Source organism: Microtus pennsylvanicus, chromosome 11, assembly GCF_037038515.1.
Source record: "Microtus pennsylvanicus isolate mMicPen1 chromosome 11, mMicPen1.hap1, whole genome shotgun sequence".
Taxonomy (NCBI): Eukaryota; Metazoa; Chordata; class Mammalia; order Rodentia; family Cricetidae; genus Microtus; species Microtus pennsylvanicus.
Window position 1 is genome coordinate 46,232,589 of NC_134589.1, and position 16,268 is coordinate 46,248,856.

Sequence of the window (16,268 nt, forward strand, 5' to 3'; positions counted from 1 at the left end):
TTTTGGACCGAAGGCGGCCCATTGTAGCACCGCCCACATCTCCCTTTTGTCTCCGCCCTGCGAGAGTCCCCGCCCTCTGCCTGCCTCTCGGCTGTCGATAGTGCTGCCTGGGTTCTCCGCGTTCTTCCAGCACTGCCTTTTTGGTCCCCACGTGGGCTCCGGGGTGATGGCGGCGCTGATTGTTTCCGAGACAGCGGAGCCAGGAAGCCGAGTCGGCCCTGGCAGAGGTGGGTGCAGCAACGCTGTGTCTGAAGGCTTTGCATCTCGGGTGGGACCCCCAGGTCAGGGACAGGGCAGAAGGTGACTCCTTTCTCCTTGAGACCCGAAAGTCTCCTGCTGTTAGAAGTTTCGGACTCCCTTCACCAGAGACCCAGGGACCCAGTCTTTCGGGGCGGGAAGAGCTGTCCCTCCTGGGAGTTTATGATCCTCAAGGTGGAACTACACCCAATCCGGGCTGGCAGACTGACTCCGGAAGAGTGTCAGTAAGACAGATCCAGAGGGAAGGGTGCGTGTCGCGTTTTACAAGTGAACTCGGAAGGAATGGTTTTATTTCTGCGAAGAGGCGCTTGGTATCCTTCACCAGGCACTAACCAGCGCCCACTAAATGCCATCCCTGTGCTAGGTATAAGGACTAAAGTACTACCCTGGCCCAAGGATCTCTACTCAACTGGGGGGCGAGGTGCACTGATGAAAACAGAAGGTGACTTCCTTGAAAAAGGAGGAGGTGCCTACTGCTCCTCCCGCTAGTACGTGTGCCCCGTCCAAAAAGACTGCAAGGGAGTTGGACCTGTCTAAGAGAGTCTGCCGGGAAGCGGTCAAATCTAAGCTAGTTTGTCCAAAGCCATGAAAACAACTGACCAAATGTTGTGACAGCGGTAATATTTAAATGTGGTCTCAGGGCCCCAGCCTACCAGGCTATAGAGTTCTTCAATACTGCCCTCCACCACAGTAGATGAGTGGACAGGTCTGGGAGGTCCTCCTATCATAGGGACCCCAGCAGAAGTTCTGCTGTGTAACACAGGCTCTGTAGGTATGGATGACTATATTTATTTCTTGTCTTTTCACATCTCCAAACTGTTTGGCTCCTAGTAAGACCCTGTGCTGGGAGAATAGGATGGCCAGGATAATTCCTTGCTGGTGAGCATAAGTTTTTTTTTTTAAACACAGAAATGGAATATTTTTTAAAATTTAGATTTTTTACACATTCATTTTACTTATTTATGTGACGTGTGTGTCACAGTGCCTATGGGGGTCAAAGGACAGCTAATGGAGTCAATTTCTCCCTTTGTGTGGGTCCCAGGGATGGAGCCCAGACCCTCAGGTTTGGATACAGGCCTCTAGGCTATCCTGCTGGCTTCACTGTTTTCTTTTTGTTCAAGGGCTTATTTATATACCTCTCTGCCCAGGCTAGAATGTTCCTCCTAATGTGTAAGGTCACTCTTCTTATCTGTTTGTCCTCTGATGGTACTGAAGTGTGTTCTTTCTGCCCTTGAACAAACATAAGGGATACAGACTAGGGAACTTGTTAATTCAATGTATGGAGTTTATTTCCCTTTAAAAGAGGTGTTTTTTTGTTTTTGTTTTTTTTTTTTTTTGGATTTTTGAGACAGGGTTTCTCCGTAGCTTTTTGGTTCCTGTCCTGGAACTAGCTCTTGTAGACCAGGCTGGCCTCGAACTCACAGAGATCCGCCTGCCTCTGCCTCCCGAGTGCTGGGATTAAAGGCGTGCGCCACCACCGCCCAGCTTAAAAGAAGTTTTTTAAAGTTTTCTTTTGCTTATGTATATGTGTGTCGCCTGTGTGGGTGACAGAAGAGGTAGGAAGAAACTGTCAGATTCCCCTGGAGCTGGAGTGGTTATGAGCTGCCCAATGAGGGTGGTGGGACTCAAACGCTGGGCCTTTAGAAAAGCAGCAGTGCTCTTAACGACTGAGCTGCCCCCTCTGCCGCCAATTGTGGCTGCTTTGAGACAGGGTTTCACTGTAACCTAAATGAGTAACCATGACCGCCACCACCCAAATTTTAAAACATTACAGAGAGAGAGAGAGGAGATACTGTGGATTGAACCCAGGACCAGAGAGAGAGAGGAGATAGATACCGGGGATTGAACCCAGGACCTTGTACATGCTAAGCAAGCAGCCTGAGTTATACAACTAACCCTGGCTGTGAACTTGTGATTTTTCTACCTGCTTAAGTAGCAGGGATTACAGGCCTTCTGTACCATGCCCAGCTTAATTTTGTGTGTGTGTGTGCAAGTGTGTGGTCTGTGTGGGCCCCGTGTGTGTGTGTGTGTGTGCGTGTGTGCGCGTGCATACATGTGTATATAGACCAGAGGTCAGTGTCAGGTGCCTTGTTCTCCACCTTTTTAATTAAAAAAATTTTTTTAAGCCAGGCAGGGTGGTACACCTTTAATCCTGGCAGAGGCAGGTGGATTTCTGAGTTTGAGGCCAGCCTGGTCTACAGAGTGAGTTCTACAACAGCCAAGACTACACAGAGAGACCCATCTCAGAGAAAAAAGAATAAAATAAACATTTATTTGTTGTGTATGTATTGTGTGCACACACAACTGTACAGCAGCATTGTGTGGAGATCATAACATCACTCAAGGGAGTCAGTTCTTTTCTTACCATAGGGATCAGGGAATTGAACTCAGGTCCTCAGGCTTAGAGGCAGGCACCGTACCCTGAGTCATCTTTCCAGTCTTCCACCTTCGGTTTTTTGTTTGTTTGTTTTGTTTTTTCGAGACAGGGTTTAGAGTAGTTTTGGAGCCTGTCCTGGAACTAGTTCTTGTAGACCAGGCTGGCTTCGAACTAACAGAGCTCCACCTGCCTCTGCCTCCCAGGTGCTGGGATTAAAGGCGTGCACCACCATCGCCTGGCTGTTTGCTTGTTTTTTAAGGATTTATTTTTTTATTTGTGTATGTGTGTATCCTGTATGCATACATGCACAGGGACCCCGGGAGACCATAAATGGGTGTTGGATCCCCTGGAGTTGGAGTTTCAGGGTGTTGTCAGTAACCAGTGCTCACAACTGCTAAGCCGTCTGCAGCACCCCATCTTCAGTGAACCTGGAGCTCAGTGATTTGCCTAGACCGGCTGTCCAACAGGCCAGCTCTGGAAACACAGGCCTGCTGTTGTGAGCAGCTTTTTATCAAGACAGGGTTTCTCTGTGTAATAGCTCAGTAGCTCTGTTTTGTCCTGGAACTCACTCTGTAGACCAGGCTGGCATTGAAGTCACAGAGATCCTGACTGTCACCATCGCCTGACTTTGTATTGTTGTTGTGATCAGCTTTGTGTGTGGGAGGGGTGGGTGCTGGAGGATCTGAACTCAGGGTCCTCATGCTTATGTGACAAGCACTTTACCTTTTCTTCACCCTTGATTTTTGTGGGTTTTGTTGTTGTTGCTGCTTGCTGAGACTGGGTCTCGCTTTGTCGCTCTGGGTGGCTTGGCACTCGTTGTGTATAGGCCAGGCTAACCTCAAATTTAGAGATGGGTTTTTGTTTTCGTTTTTTTGAGACAAGGTCTTTTATGTTGTCCTTGTTGCTGTCTTTTTTTTTTCTGAAGCTGAGGACCGAACCCAGGGCCTTGGGCTTGCTAGGCAAGCGCTCTACCACTGAGCTAAATCCCCAACCCCTGTGTTGTCCTTGTTGATCTTTTTTTGTTTTGTTTTGTTTTTCAAGACAGGGTTTCTCTGTAGCTTTTGGGGCCTGTCCTGGAACTAGCTCTTGTAGACCAGGCTGGTCTCGAACTCACAGAGATCCGCCTGCCTCTGCCTCTTGGAGTGCTGGGATTAAAGGCGTGCACCACCACCTCCTGGCATCCCCCCTTGTTGGTCTTGACACCTCCGTCCTCCTGCCTTGAGTGTGCACACCATGCCCGGCCTTATTCCCCTTTTAACTGAGAAGAGAGATGAAGGCACGAGTTATTCAATGTGGGCCAAGTCAATGGGACTGCAGTTGTGTGACCAGACGCTCCTTTGCTTTTAAGTCTCTTTGGTGCCATTTCTAGTCTTGGGTGAGCCACATCCCTGTTTATGATTTATGGTTACTTCTTTTTTTTTTTTTTTTTTTTTTTTTGGTTTTTCGAGACAGGGTTTCTCTGTGGCTTATGGTTACTTCTATGTGAGTGATCTCATGGCGTAGAAGTAAATTATGCAAGTTTTTGCCTGGTGTATGGGCTATCTCTGTAGGATGATTCAATTGAAGCAAAAGCTGGGTGGACGTCCTTTGTGTTTAGAACCTGGGCCTTCAGTTTAGTATTAACAGATTAAGTAAGTGGCTCTGGTTGCCTGGGGTCTAGGGCAGATGCAGACCCAAGCCTTATGTTTGTTCTAGGGCGCATCTCTCGGGGTCGACTGGCCAATCAGATCCCCTCTGAGATCCTGAACAACCCCCAGCTACAGACTGCTGTTCAAGCCCTGCCTTCTAACTACAACTTTGAGATCCCGAAGACCATCTGGAGGATCCAGCAAGCCCAGGCCAAGAAGGGTGAGGCCCCAAAGGATGGAGCTGGGGTGAGATTGGAGAGGTCGCCTGCTCAGACACAGCCATGTCCCCGTGTCCCATCTCTGGCCCTCTGCTTTCATGTCTTCTTTGTCTTGCAGTGGCCTTACAAATGCCAGAAGGCCTCCTCCTCTTTGCCTGCACCATTGTGGATATCTTGGAAAGGTAAGGCTTGGGCACTAGAGAGCCAGCTGAGTCTTTGCCCAATATAGGTTAGCCTAAATTTTCTCTTCTGGACCACACTGGCTAGCCCCTAAGCCTCCTGCAAATATATACACACACAGGGGAAAACTCAACACAAAACTCCCTTGCCCTGTATAATCTGGACTAAGGCAAAGAAGTTAATTCTAGTTTCTAGGCCAGAGCAGGTGGTAGCATCTGGGAGGAACCTAAATGGGTGAGGGTCTGCTGTTAAGGGGAGCAGAGAGGAGGGTAAGAAGTTGGGGAGTTGAAGAGGGTGCCTCTTTTTCTCTGGCTCAGCTTGGGTGGGAGCAGGCATGGGTGGCAGAGGAGAGGGATGCCTAGGGAAAGGTGTTCAGTTCCTCTACCCCCTCCTTCTAAGTTTCTTCATGACAATGAGCCATTGCTGGGGGGTGGGGGAACAGTGCTCAGCCATCTGGAGCCAGCAGGAGCACAGCGAAGGGATTGAAGAAAGGGGAGGTCATCTCGTGCTGAGAACCTCCCACTTCCCTGCTGCTGCCCTCACCCCTCTCCCTCCCTGCCACCACAGACCCACTTCCCTGCTCCCACCCTCTTGCCCCTTGGGGATGCTCTCTGGGGCTCAGGCCAATTTGCATACATTTTAATCTATAAAAAATTAAGTGCTCTGGCTGACTCAGAGCCTGGGCTGCATTCTAAGGAGCTGAATAATCTGCTTCTGTGCACAGCCTGATTTGGGGAAGGGGTGGAGGAGGGGGGCAGATTGGCAGCCCGTTAGCTTCCCCCACTACACCGTAGAGGAAGACTGGGGGAACCCAGTCACAGAACCAGCATCTGTGCCCAGGTATGGGCTCCTCCTGGGAGAACTCAGCCTCCTGCTGTTCCAGCGGTGAGTTTAGGGTACAGGGTCTTTCCTACCCACCCTGCCCCCTTAGTGATTCAGGCCTGGCAACAGATCTCATAACAATGTGCTGTCCAGAGCCCACTCGTCCTGATGCATGAGGAGTGTGGGCAGCGCCATGTGCTGTGGGGGAGCTGTGCATGGGTCCTTCCCATCCTGGGCACCCATGGCCTTGCCTAAGGGTGGGGAGTTGGTGGGGTCTGGGCAGGGGGAGGCCGTTACGTATCCATGCATCCATACCCACGCAGACAACAGTGCCAGTGCTTGTGAGGGAGGGTGGGGAGATCTTTTGTTGCCTGGGTATAATGAGTCAGAATCTGGGGGGTGGTCTGTGTTGGGCTCTGTGCACACACTTCTGTCGGGTAGGGGTCCTGCTTGCAGTCTAGGGCTGGGCAGGGTGCTGCAGACGTATCCTCACATAGCAACTGTTCCAGGAGCTGCTGCCAGGGCTGAGGGAGGTGGCAGCTGCACCCCTCCTACTCTTGGTTGGCAGCTGCCAACTCAAGGACTTGGAAGATGTGGGGAAAGAAGAGCTCGGTCCTGAGACACCTCCAGAGCTAGGACCGTCTCCAGACTCATTCTGTGTCACCGTCCCATGGTTTCCTCAACCCCACCCCTACAGGTTCACAAAGGCTGAAGTGGTGGTGATGGGCGACGTGACCTACGGGGCTTGCTGTGTAGATGACTTTACTGCAAGGGCCTTGGGAGTCGACTTTCTGGTGCACTATGGCCACAGCTGTCTAGGTATGGTGGGCTGGGACACCAGAGTACTGGCAGGGAGGCAGGCTGCTGGGTAACCTTCTCTGTCATGTGCTCTTGTCCTGCTTGCAAGCCCAGAATCCCTTCTGGTTTCCAGGATGACTTCAGCCTTTCTGCTTTGCGGGTGGCTCTTTCCTCTGGATTTGGCTGCCTTGGAAATCATGCTGCTGTCTCACTGAGACTGTACTCAAACATGCAGTGCATGTTTCATGTTTTTGTTTGTTTCTGTGAGACAGTCTCACTCTGTAGCTCAGGAAGGCCTGGAACCTAACAGCTGTCCTTCTGTTTTGGCCTCCCAGCTGCTAGGATTGCAGGTGTGCGTTGCCACACCTGGCAGATGCAGGTGTTTGAAAGGAAGGCTCTTGGTGGTAGAATAGGCTGGGTACCCAGCTAAGTGATGAGGAAGAGTTCTAGGAGACTGTGACCCACCCTTCTCTCCTAATCTCCCCCAAGCCGAAGCCACTGGGACTGGGCAAGGCTCCTTGCTCCTCCTGCCTTTTAGAACAGTGTTTTGAACTCTTCTCTGTAGTTCCCATGGATACATCAGTTCAAGATTTCCGTGTGTTGTATGTCTTTGTGGATATCCGGATAGATACAGCCCACCTTCTGGACTCGGTCCGCCTCACCTTTACCCCAGGCAGCTCCCTTGCTCTGGTCAGCACCATTCAGTTTGTGTCAACCCTGCAGGTAAGTTTGCCAGCATCCCATGGGGGTAGAGAAGGTACTCCAGGGTGCTCCTGGCTCCCGTGCTTGCTGCTCTGACCTCTTCCTCTGGCCCTGAATTTCTCCCAGTGACTTATTTCCCTTTCCTCATTGTCAATACAGGCAGCTGCACAGGAGCTGCAAGCTGATTATCATGTCAGTGTCCCACAGTGCAAGCCCCTGTCCCCTGGGGAGATCCTCGGCTGCACATCCCCTCGACTGCCCAAGGAAGTAGAAGCTGTTGTGTAAGTTAGAACCCACTCAGGGAAGGAGCCTCAGGCTCCTGAGGCAGGAAAAGAGGCTGGGTCTAAAGCTCCTAACCTGTGCGCTCAAGGTCACCTTGCAAGGGGGGGGCGCAGGGGGGGACTACACTTGAGGTTTACCTGCACCTTCCTGATGTTCCATCTTCCATCCTGACGGCTATGCCTAGGGTGGAGACAGAACTCAGATGGCCTGATGGGGGGATCGGGATGGGTAGAAGTGGAGGGAATATAATTGGAGAAGATGGATGGGCACGCCCAGGCTGCAGCCCCATTAATTTAGCATCCGGACAGCTAACAAGCAGGAGCAGCGTGTCTCCTGCCGCCTAATTATTTTAGGTAATGGAAATGCTTAATGTTGTGTGAATGCAGCCAGCCTCCGAGCCGACAGCTCCTCTGGTTCTGATTCTGGTTGGGAGGGGAGTCCTTTCCTAGCTAATGGCAAGAGTGGTGGGTGGGACACTGTGGCTCAGTCCCACCCCTGAGAGCTTTGGGTGCTGGTCCCATAGGTTTTGCTACACCCGAATAGGATACTCTGCCTTTAGGCTCACTTATAGGCAGGCCTTCCGCAGGTCAGACCTGGCAGCCCTGTTCCCTGAGGGCCATTCCCCAAGTATGTGTGCCAGCATAAAGGATGCCCATCATCCGGGGCTTCAAGATGTGCAGTGAGGGCGACACTCTTGAGTGCAGGCCTCAGAAGGATGTATGGTCTGAGGGGGGGGGGGGGCTGGAGAGATGGCTCAGAGGTTAAGAGCACTGACTGCTCTTCCAGAGGTCCTGAGTTCAATTCCCAGCAACCACATGGTGGCTCACAGCTATCTATAATGAGACCTGGCACCCCCTTCTGGCTTGCAGGCACACGTGGAAGGAATGCTATACATATAATAAATAAATATAAAAAAAGAGAGAGAGAGCAGCTGCCACCGATGAATTCTCTTTTTTTATATTTTATTTATTTATTATGTATACAATATTCTGTCTGTGTGTCTGCCTGCAGGCCAGAAGAGGGCATCAGATCTTGTTTCAGATGGTTGTGAGCCACCATGTGGTTGCTGGGAATTGAACTCAGGACCTTTGGAAGAGCAGGCAATGCTCTTAACCACTGAGCCATCTCTCCAGCCCCCCCCCCCCCATGAATTCTCTTATAAGCTCTGGACTCTCCAGGTCTCAGGAAGGTACTATAAGAGAGTGCATCTCGGAGGGTATGTTCAGTGTAGCCAAGTGGGGAAGCCTGGTGTCAAATCTCAGATACATTGCTTGATACTGTGTAGCTTTGAGCAAGTGGGTTTTGTTTTATTCTTTGAGACAGGATCTCACTGTGTAGCCTTGGCTATCCTGGAATTCACTGTGTCGCCCAGGTTAGCCTCAAATTCATAGAGATCCCCCTGCCTCTCAGCCTCTCAAGTTCTGGGATTAAAGGCATGAGGCACTAGCGGGGCAGTGGGGGTACATGAGTTCAAGGCCAGCCTGGTGTATAGAGCTAGTTCCAGGACAGCCCAGGCTACACAGAGAAACCCTGTCTCAAAACAAACAAACAAAAAAGCCAAGGAAAAAAGGACATGAGTCACTGTACCTGACAAATCAGAAGACCAGGAAATAGCAGTTGTTATAACTACTGGGTCAGTGCTGATCTGGTTCTAGAGTAGCCTCTGTGTACCCTGGAACTCCTCTGCAGCCTATATACACTCAAAAATTTTCATTTGCTTTGGATTTGAAATAGGGTTTCCCTATGTAGCTTTGACTGCCCTGGAACTCACTCTGTAGACCAGGCTGACCTCAAACGCAGAGATCTGCCTTCTGCCTCTGGGTTTAAAGGCGTGCACCAATACTGTCTGGTAGACCACCACCACCCAGCTTCTTTCTCTCTTTCTCTCTCCTTCCTTCCCTCTCTCTTTATTATCTATCTATCTATCTATCTATCTATCTATCTATCTATCTATCTATTTTTTCTGAGTCAGGGTTTCTTTTCTCCTGTAGCTCTGTAGACCAGGCTGGCCTTGAACTCACAGAGATCCAGAGATCCGCCTGCCTCTGACTCCTGAGTGCTGGGATTAAAGGTGTGCACCACCACTGCCTACTCTGAACATAATTTATGTCTGTGTTGAGCTTAATAAAAGAGAAACTGTCCTTTAGCTTTCAAATTAGGCTTTCCTGAGCTCAGGTGGCCTGTCGTCAGACTTGGCACTTCCTTTACTTTTCTCTCGGAAGACTCAATGCACAGCTAGAGGTGTTTTCCAGGCGTCTAAGTCCAGCTCCTTGCTGTACATATGAGAGGCCCTAATGTGAATTGAGAACTGTCTCAGCAGCACGGGTGGCTGAGGACTCAGTCATCTGGACCTATAAGCTGGGGTACCCCTGTGCTACTCCATACCACACTTACATACTCTTTTTTTTAAAAAATATTTTATTTATTATGTATACAATATTCTGTCTGTGTGTATGCCTGCAGGCCAGAAGAGGGCACCAGACCTCATTACAGATGGTTGTGAGCCACCATGTGGTTGCTGGGAATTGAACTCAGGTCCTCTGGAAGAGCAGGCAGTGCTCTTAACCTCTGAGCCTTCTCTCCAGCCCACTTACATACTCTTTCCACCCTGCAGGTATCTTGGAGATGGCCGTTTCCATCTGGAGTCTGTCATGATTGCCAACCCTAATGTCCCTGCTTACAGGTATGGGCTGGGGAGGGCTGAACATGTGTGTCAGGGTGAGAATCTCTGCCCTGGAGGCCCTCCCTCATAGGCTATTCCACATCCCCTGTTCACTAAATGGCAGCCATCCCTGGCTGAGGCACATCTGGAATTTAGACCCCAAACTGCTCCTAAAACACTCCTTTCCTCTCCCCTGCCCTAGCTGGGAGACTGATCTCCTCAGTAACAATGTGGATTCCTGCCTGGGGCCAGATTCCTTAATTCCTTGCTTAGATCCTGTGTCGGGAACTCTCTCAGACAGTGTGACTCTGACTGTCACAGTGATCCTGGCCACCTTTCCAGGTATGACCCATATAGCAAAGTCCTCTCCAGAGAGCACTATGATCACCAGCGCATGCAAGCCATTCGCCAGAAAGCCATTGCTGCAGCACGCTCGGCCAAGTCCTGGGGCCTTATTCTGGGAACTTTGGGTCGCCAGGGTAGTCCCAAGATCCTGGAGGTGAGAGGGTTTGGCATCAGGAGGAGGGGACCGACAGGAAAGTAGCTGGAGAAATCTGTAGGCCAAGGTACCTAGCTTTGGCTGTTTCATCAGAGACTCCAATTGGGCTCCCTTCTCCCAACAGCACTTGGAATCTCGGCTCAAAGACTTGGGACTTCCCTTCGTGAGGCTTCTGCTCTCTGAGATCTTCCCCAGCAAGCTCAGTCTACTTCCTGAGGTGGATGTGTGAGTTCCCTCATCTTGCCTTTGTAGGGTGACCAGCTAAAGGGAGCTTAGAAACTAGGTTCTGCCCAGCACTGACTTAAGGCCACAGCCAATGGGGATTGCATATGTGGTCCTGAATTTTAATATTTATCAAGCACTTATCTAACAGGGCCATCCTTGACCATGAGCCACTGCTTTGTCTGATCATCAAGGTAGTCTGGTGGGTGAGTGTGAGGGTACTGTGTTCAAACTTTGGTTCTAAGGGTGTAACCGCCCACAGAAGAACTACCCCCAGAAGGCTCTTAGGGGCCTGGGGAGAGGCCTTATGGAGTAAAGGTCTGATAACCTGAATTTGATTCACTTAAGGTGGAGATAGGGTTGCTCTGGCTATACTGGAACTTGCTCTGTAGACCAGGCGGGCCTCGAATTCACATGTGCCACCACCGCCCCAGCCGGTGCATATGTGGAGCTCTGGTGTCCACCTTCAGGTGCTGTCCACCCTCTCTCTCTCTTTTAAATTTTCTGAGACAGGGTCTCTCACTGACCTGGAGCTTGCAATCCATCTGTCTGGGCCTCCCTAGTGCTGGGGTACAAGTGTATATGACACACACACACTTTTTTTTTTCCATTTTTTAAATGCAGTAGTTCTAGGAGTTAAGGTCAACTCCTTGGCTTACAAGGCAAGCACTTTAGAGTTACCTTCCCAACAGTATATAGTAGTACTCTTAACAACAGTGAATCAATACATACTGTTTAAAAATGTAAAAATGGTCCAAATAGTCATGTGGTACCTCAGAGAGAGGTGCTCTCCATGGCGTCTTTTTTTCCCCCCGTTTTTTGAGACAGGATTTCTCTGTGAAACAGCTCTGGCTGTCCTGGAACTCAGTCTGTAGACCAGGCTGGCCTCGAACTCACTGAGGTTGCCTGCCTCTGCCTCCCGTGCTAAGATTAAAGGCTTGGGCCACAACCACTAGGCTCCATGTCAAGTCTTCCTGACTTCTCTTCTTAGGTGGGTGCAGGTGGCATGTCCACGCCTATCCATTGACTGGGGTTCAGCCTTTTCCAAGCCACTGCTGACACCCTACGAGGTAACAACTACATTTGGAAAATCTGCTGGGGAGTGAACTTTGTACATTCTGTCAAGGGAGGCTTGTGGGATGGCTGGCATGGGTAAGCATGTTCCGAGGTTGGGCCACCATCTTGCTTCGTAGTTTTGTTGGTTTGTGTATTTAAGAACTGGCCTGCCGGGCAGTGGTAGCACATACTTTTAATTCCAACACTTGGAAGGCAAAGGCAGGAGAATCTCAGTGAGTTCGAGGCCAGCCTGATCTACAGAGCGAGTTTCAGGACAGCCGGGACTGTTATACAGAGAGACCCTGTCTCAAAAAAAACAAACAAATTGGTCTTAATACCCAGGATGGCCGAAACTGCAGTGCTGAGAGGCAAGAGCCACCACACCTGACTCTCTGTGTAAATGAGAGTCTTACCTCACATTTCCTTTTTGTAGTATATATTCTGTAATAATAGATAATACCCTTCTTAGGCTTTGGTCAGATTTACTAATGCAGAGGCCAAAAAAAACAGTATGGCTGTCATTTTCTTCCCTAGGCGGCCGTGGCCCTGAAGGACATTTCCTGGCAGCAGCCCTACCCTATGGACTTCTACGCCGGCAGCTCTTTAGGGCCATGGACAGTGAATCACGGTCGGGACCCAGGACCCCGGGGTCTTGGCCAGCTCGGCCAGCTCGGCAAGGTAGGCGGGGACCTCACCGATGGCGGAGCTGTGATCCTGCAGGCACAGCCTTGGCTTCAGGCTGCCTCCCCAGCGACGTGAGCCACGGCCGCCGCCCTGAGGACACCGGGGGAAATGCTCGGTTGCCGGGTGGAGGTCGCAGTAGTGAGACCCGGCTGTGCCGCCTCCCTCAGGTGCAGCAGGGCTCCCGAGGCCCGTCTCCAGCCCCGGCCTGTGGGGGTTGCAACTGCGCGGACCGGAAGGCTGCCCCGCTGGCTCCCTGAGGCGTCTCCAGCCGCAGGTATTTACGGCCACACCCCACCTTTTTGTCTTCCTAGCGCCCGCCCTCCGCGTCCCCGCCTTCTGGGTGTTGTCGGCTCGGGCCCCGCCCCTCGCAGGTCCCACTTCCGCCCAGTGAAGACCCGCTTCCGGTGGCTCTGCGGGATGGCGTCGCGGCAGCCCCTGAGAGTGCTGTGCCTGGCGGGCTTCCGGCAGAGCGAACGGGGCTTCCGTGAGAAGACTGGAGCGCTGAGGAAGGCGCTGCGGGGCCGCGCAGAGCTCGTGTGCCTCAGCGGGCCACATCCGGTCCCCGAGGCAGCAGCTCCCGAGGGCGCCAGGCCAGACTCCGGTGAGACAAGCCTGCTCCGGAAATGCCCCGCAACTTACCGGCCCCCTCAGCACAGCGGACCTCCGGGTTCTCACCCAGGCTCCAGCCTGCGCGCCCTGATCTTCTCCTTTATCTGTATCCAGTTCCTTCCGCGTCCCTCCCAAGCTTGCCCTCCCCTTTCTCCCCGGCCCCCTCTAATCCTGGTCCCGTGCTCTTCTCCCATCTGCTTCTAGGGCCCTGTGCTCCGGAGGAGCAGCCTCGAGGCTGGTGGTTTTCCGAACAGGAAGCAGATGTTTTCTCCGCGCTGGAAGAGCCTGCGGCGTGCAGGGGTTTGGAGGCGGCCCTGGAAACGGTGGCAAAAGCCCTGGACTCGCTAGGGCCTTTTGACGGACTTCTTGGCTTCAGCCAGGGGGCTGCACTAGCCGCTTTTGTTTGTGCCCTGGGTCAGGCAGGCGATCCCCGCTTCCCCTTGCCGCGATTTATCATACTTGTGTCGGGGTTCTGCCCCCGAGGCCTTGGCCTTAAGGAATCCATCCTACAGAGTCCCTTGTCACTACCTTCGCTTCATGTTTTTGGGGACACTGATCGAGTCATCCCTTCTCAGGAGAGTATGCAATTGGCTAGCCGATTTCTTGGAGCTGTCACCCTCACCCACTCTGGCGGACACTTCATCCCAGCAGCTGCATCCCAGCGTCAGGCCTACCTCAAGTTCTTGGACCAGTTTGCAGAGTGAAGGGCCAGCAAATGTCTCCGAACTGCACCCTCTTGCTCTAGCAGCTGCTGTCTCGTGCCCTCCTGTTCTTAGCATGCTGGAATCTCCACCGTGGCACTCCTACCGTGCTTAGTTGAAAGACAGCTGTCCCTTACTGGAGCAAAGAGGAGCAGGTAGCCTTGATAAACATCAGAAGGCCCGTGAGAGGAGAGTGATGCTCAAACGGGTCGGCACCCCAATGATTGCCACACAATAAAGCGGTTTAGATTGAGGATTTTGGGGAAAGAGGACACTTTACAAGGCTCTGACTAGGTCACCTGCTTTTAGGCTTCCTAAAACCCAGTACCTGAGAATTGAGTGTTGGTTTTCTTTTGGTCCCTGGCCCTGTTCTTCCATAACTGCCCCATCCCTTCTGAACTCTGAGCTTGAAGGCTTGGATTGTACCAGGTGTTGCAGAGGCCAAAGACAGCACAGAATAAACTGCCTTTTCCTAAGGAGCCCATCTGCAGGGTTTCTGAGATTGATGTTCTTCCTAATTATCCGATGTGTTGAGAAAGCCTTGGGAAGTACAGTCAGTTCTGGGCACTTTAAGGATTACTGCCTTGCCATGTTCTTATTTCAGTGTTCACTCCAGCCACACGCTGCTCTCTGACTTATGACAGACTGCTTTTTCTAGGACATCACAGGATCCTACCTAATCCCAAGCCATTGTCCTCTCGGGAGCTTTATAACTGAGTAGAAGTTGAGGCTGGCATGGATACTCCAAGTCATCCTTGGCAGAGAAGTGGAGGGGCTGAAGAAAACAGCCTGCTCTTGCAGGGGACCCAGGTTCAGTTCCCAGCACTCACGTGTCAGCTCACAAACATCTATAACTAGTTCCAGAGGCTCTAACCCGCGGTCCCAGGCATGCACATGGTATATGTGCCCAGGGTGAGGCACATGCAGGCAGAGGTAGGATCTGACTTTGAGGGCAGCCTCGTCTCCACAGGCCAGGTGTTTCCTTCCTCCAGACTACTCAGATGTAGTCTTCTGTGGGATCAGCCAGGCCCCTGGCTTCTTTAGTCTGGAACTTAAGACTTCCACCAAAGGGGCCGTGAGATAGATGGCTCAGCAGGTAAAGGCATTGACTGCCAAAACATGAAAACAAATCCGCATACACACTGAAATCTTTTTAAAATTAAAGGGAAGGGAGCTGGAGAGATGGCTCAGCAGTTAAGAGCATTGCCTGCTCTTTCCAAAGGTCCTGAGTTCAATTCCCAGCAACCACATGGTGGCTCACAACCATCTGTAATGAGGTCTGGTGCCCTCTTCTGGCCTTCAGGCATACATGCAGAAAGAAAATTGTTTACTAAATAAATATTTAAAAAAAAATTAAATTAAAGGGAAAAAAAAGAACGGAATTATACCCGAAGGTCCAGTTTACTGGTTGTAGGGAGTTGGTCTCTGCCTTGCTGTATCTTCCAGGGGTTACTTTCCTGACAAGAAGACATTGCAACAGATGGGATTACTCCTATAAACCTATTGGCTTTGGCCCCTTACTATTTCTGCTTTTCTGAAAATGATGGATCTGCAAATCAGTACTCAGACTCCGGCAGTCCTAGGCTGCCCCCTCTAGGCGGGATTCCCTGGGGAAAAGGACCTGCACTCCTTGGGAGTCCTCTAAATAAAGATCCATGTGAATGGTCTTCAGGACCTGGCTCTATGCGGAAAAGGAGGAGAAGGTTTAGGCAGAGCCTTATTAGGTGAAGCAGAAATGCTCATGCTTGGACTAAAGATTCCTCCTGTAAATCAGAATGGTTGTCACCTCTCACCAGGCAGCCTGAACCCCTGTGAGCCACTTACATGAGGAACGTTTGTTCAATTGGAACTCTTAGAGAAAGCTAGATCTGTTTGACAGACTGCCCCGTCATTCCTGAGCTGGGTATTTGAAAACTTGGGTAGAGTTTTAAATCCCTGGTAAAATATGTAATACTAGGAAAGGGCTTCTAATGGGACTAAGAACCCTCTGCAGGGGAGAGAAAGCAGGTCCCCTGAGGAATCACTGCTGTGAAAGTTTCAATTTAGCTGTGTAGGCCTGGTGGTGCACACCTTTAATCCCAGCACTTAGGAGGCAGAGGCAGGTGGATCTCCATAAGTTTGAGGCCAGCCTGGTCTACAAAGCTAGTTACATAGAGAAGCTCTGTCTCCAAAAACAAAAGCACACTTTTTTTTTTTCAATTTATAGCCCAGGCAAATAAGGTCCAGAGGCTAGAAAATAACATCTATTGAGAAATAACTGTACCAGACAAGGGGACAAGTAGAAGCCCATCATCTCATTTATTTTTGAGACAAGGTCTCACCAGAGTTCTGGTTAGTCTTGCACTCACAGAAATCCACTTATTTCTCTCTGTCTTCCAAATGCTGGGATTCAAAAGTATCTGCCACCAAGGCTTAATTCATTTATTTTTGGTGCCTTGAACCAAACCCAGGATCTTGGGCATGCTAAGCACAGACTGTACCATGGAGCTCTGTGTTCAGCCCACCGTCTTATTGCCTAATTTTACTTTGTAATGTCATGAAGTAAGTACTGTCATTAACCTAATAACCGA

General features: G+C 50.9%; 2 protein-coding genes across 3 annotated transcripts; both read left to right on the forward strand.

Moving 5' to 3' along the window:
• The first annotated feature begins 92 nt into the window (after positions 1-92).
• On the forward strand, positions 93-13,335 carry Dph1 (diphthamide biosynthesis 1). Of its 2 annotated transcripts, none has more exons than XM_075991681.1 (13): positions 93-227; positions 4,331-4,483; positions 4,600-4,663; positions 6,181-6,302; positions 6,847-7,004; positions 7,143-7,264; positions 9,880-9,948; positions 10,270-10,426; positions 10,551-10,651; positions 11,640-11,718; positions 12,239-12,382; positions 12,556-12,662; positions 13,202-13,335. In XM_075991681.1, exons 1-12 carry the CDS (start codon positions 167-169, stop codon positions 12,643-12,645), a joined length of 1,320 nt encoding a protein of 439 aa, XP_075847796.1. In that variant the 5' UTR covers positions 93-166; the 3' UTR covers positions 12,646-12,662; positions 13,202-13,335. The 2 variants fall into 2 exon arrangements, with proteins under 2 accessions (XP_075847796.1, XP_075847797.1); XM_075991682.1 differs by having other exon boundaries at positions 12,565-12,662.
• On the forward strand, positions 12,696-14,182 carry Ovca2 (OVCA2 serine hydrolase domain containing). Its single transcript, XM_075991693.1, has 2 exons — positions 12,696-12,989; positions 13,202-14,182. Exons 1-2 carry the CDS (start codon positions 12,806-12,808, stop codon positions 13,699-13,701), a joined length of 684 nt encoding a protein of 227 aa, XP_075847808.1. The 5' UTR covers positions 12,696-12,805; the 3' UTR covers positions 13,702-14,182.
• Positions 14,183-16,268: the final 2,086 nt, after the last annotated feature.

Coding starts and splice junctions, on each gene's coding strand:
- Dph1 (XM_075991681.1), top strand. CDS start 167: ATGGCGGCGCTGATTGTTTCCGAGACAGCGGAGCCAGGAAGCCGAGTC. Junction 4,484..4,599: donor GCAAGCCCAGGCCAAGAAGG/GTGAGGCCCCAA, acceptor TTTGTCTTGCAG/TGGCCTTACAAATGCCAGAA. Junction 10,427..10,550: donor GTAGTCCCAAGATCCTGGAG/GTGAGAGGGTTT, acceptor TTCTCCCAACAG/CACTTGGAATCTCGGCTCAA.
- Ovca2 (XM_075991693.1), top strand. CDS start 12,806: ATGGCGTCGCGGCAGCCCCTGAGAGTGCTGTGCCTGGCGGGCTTCCGG. Junction 12,990..13,201: donor GGGCGCCAGGCCAGACTCCG/GTGAGACAAGCC, acceptor ATCTGCTTCTAG/GGCCCTGTGCTCCGGAGGAG.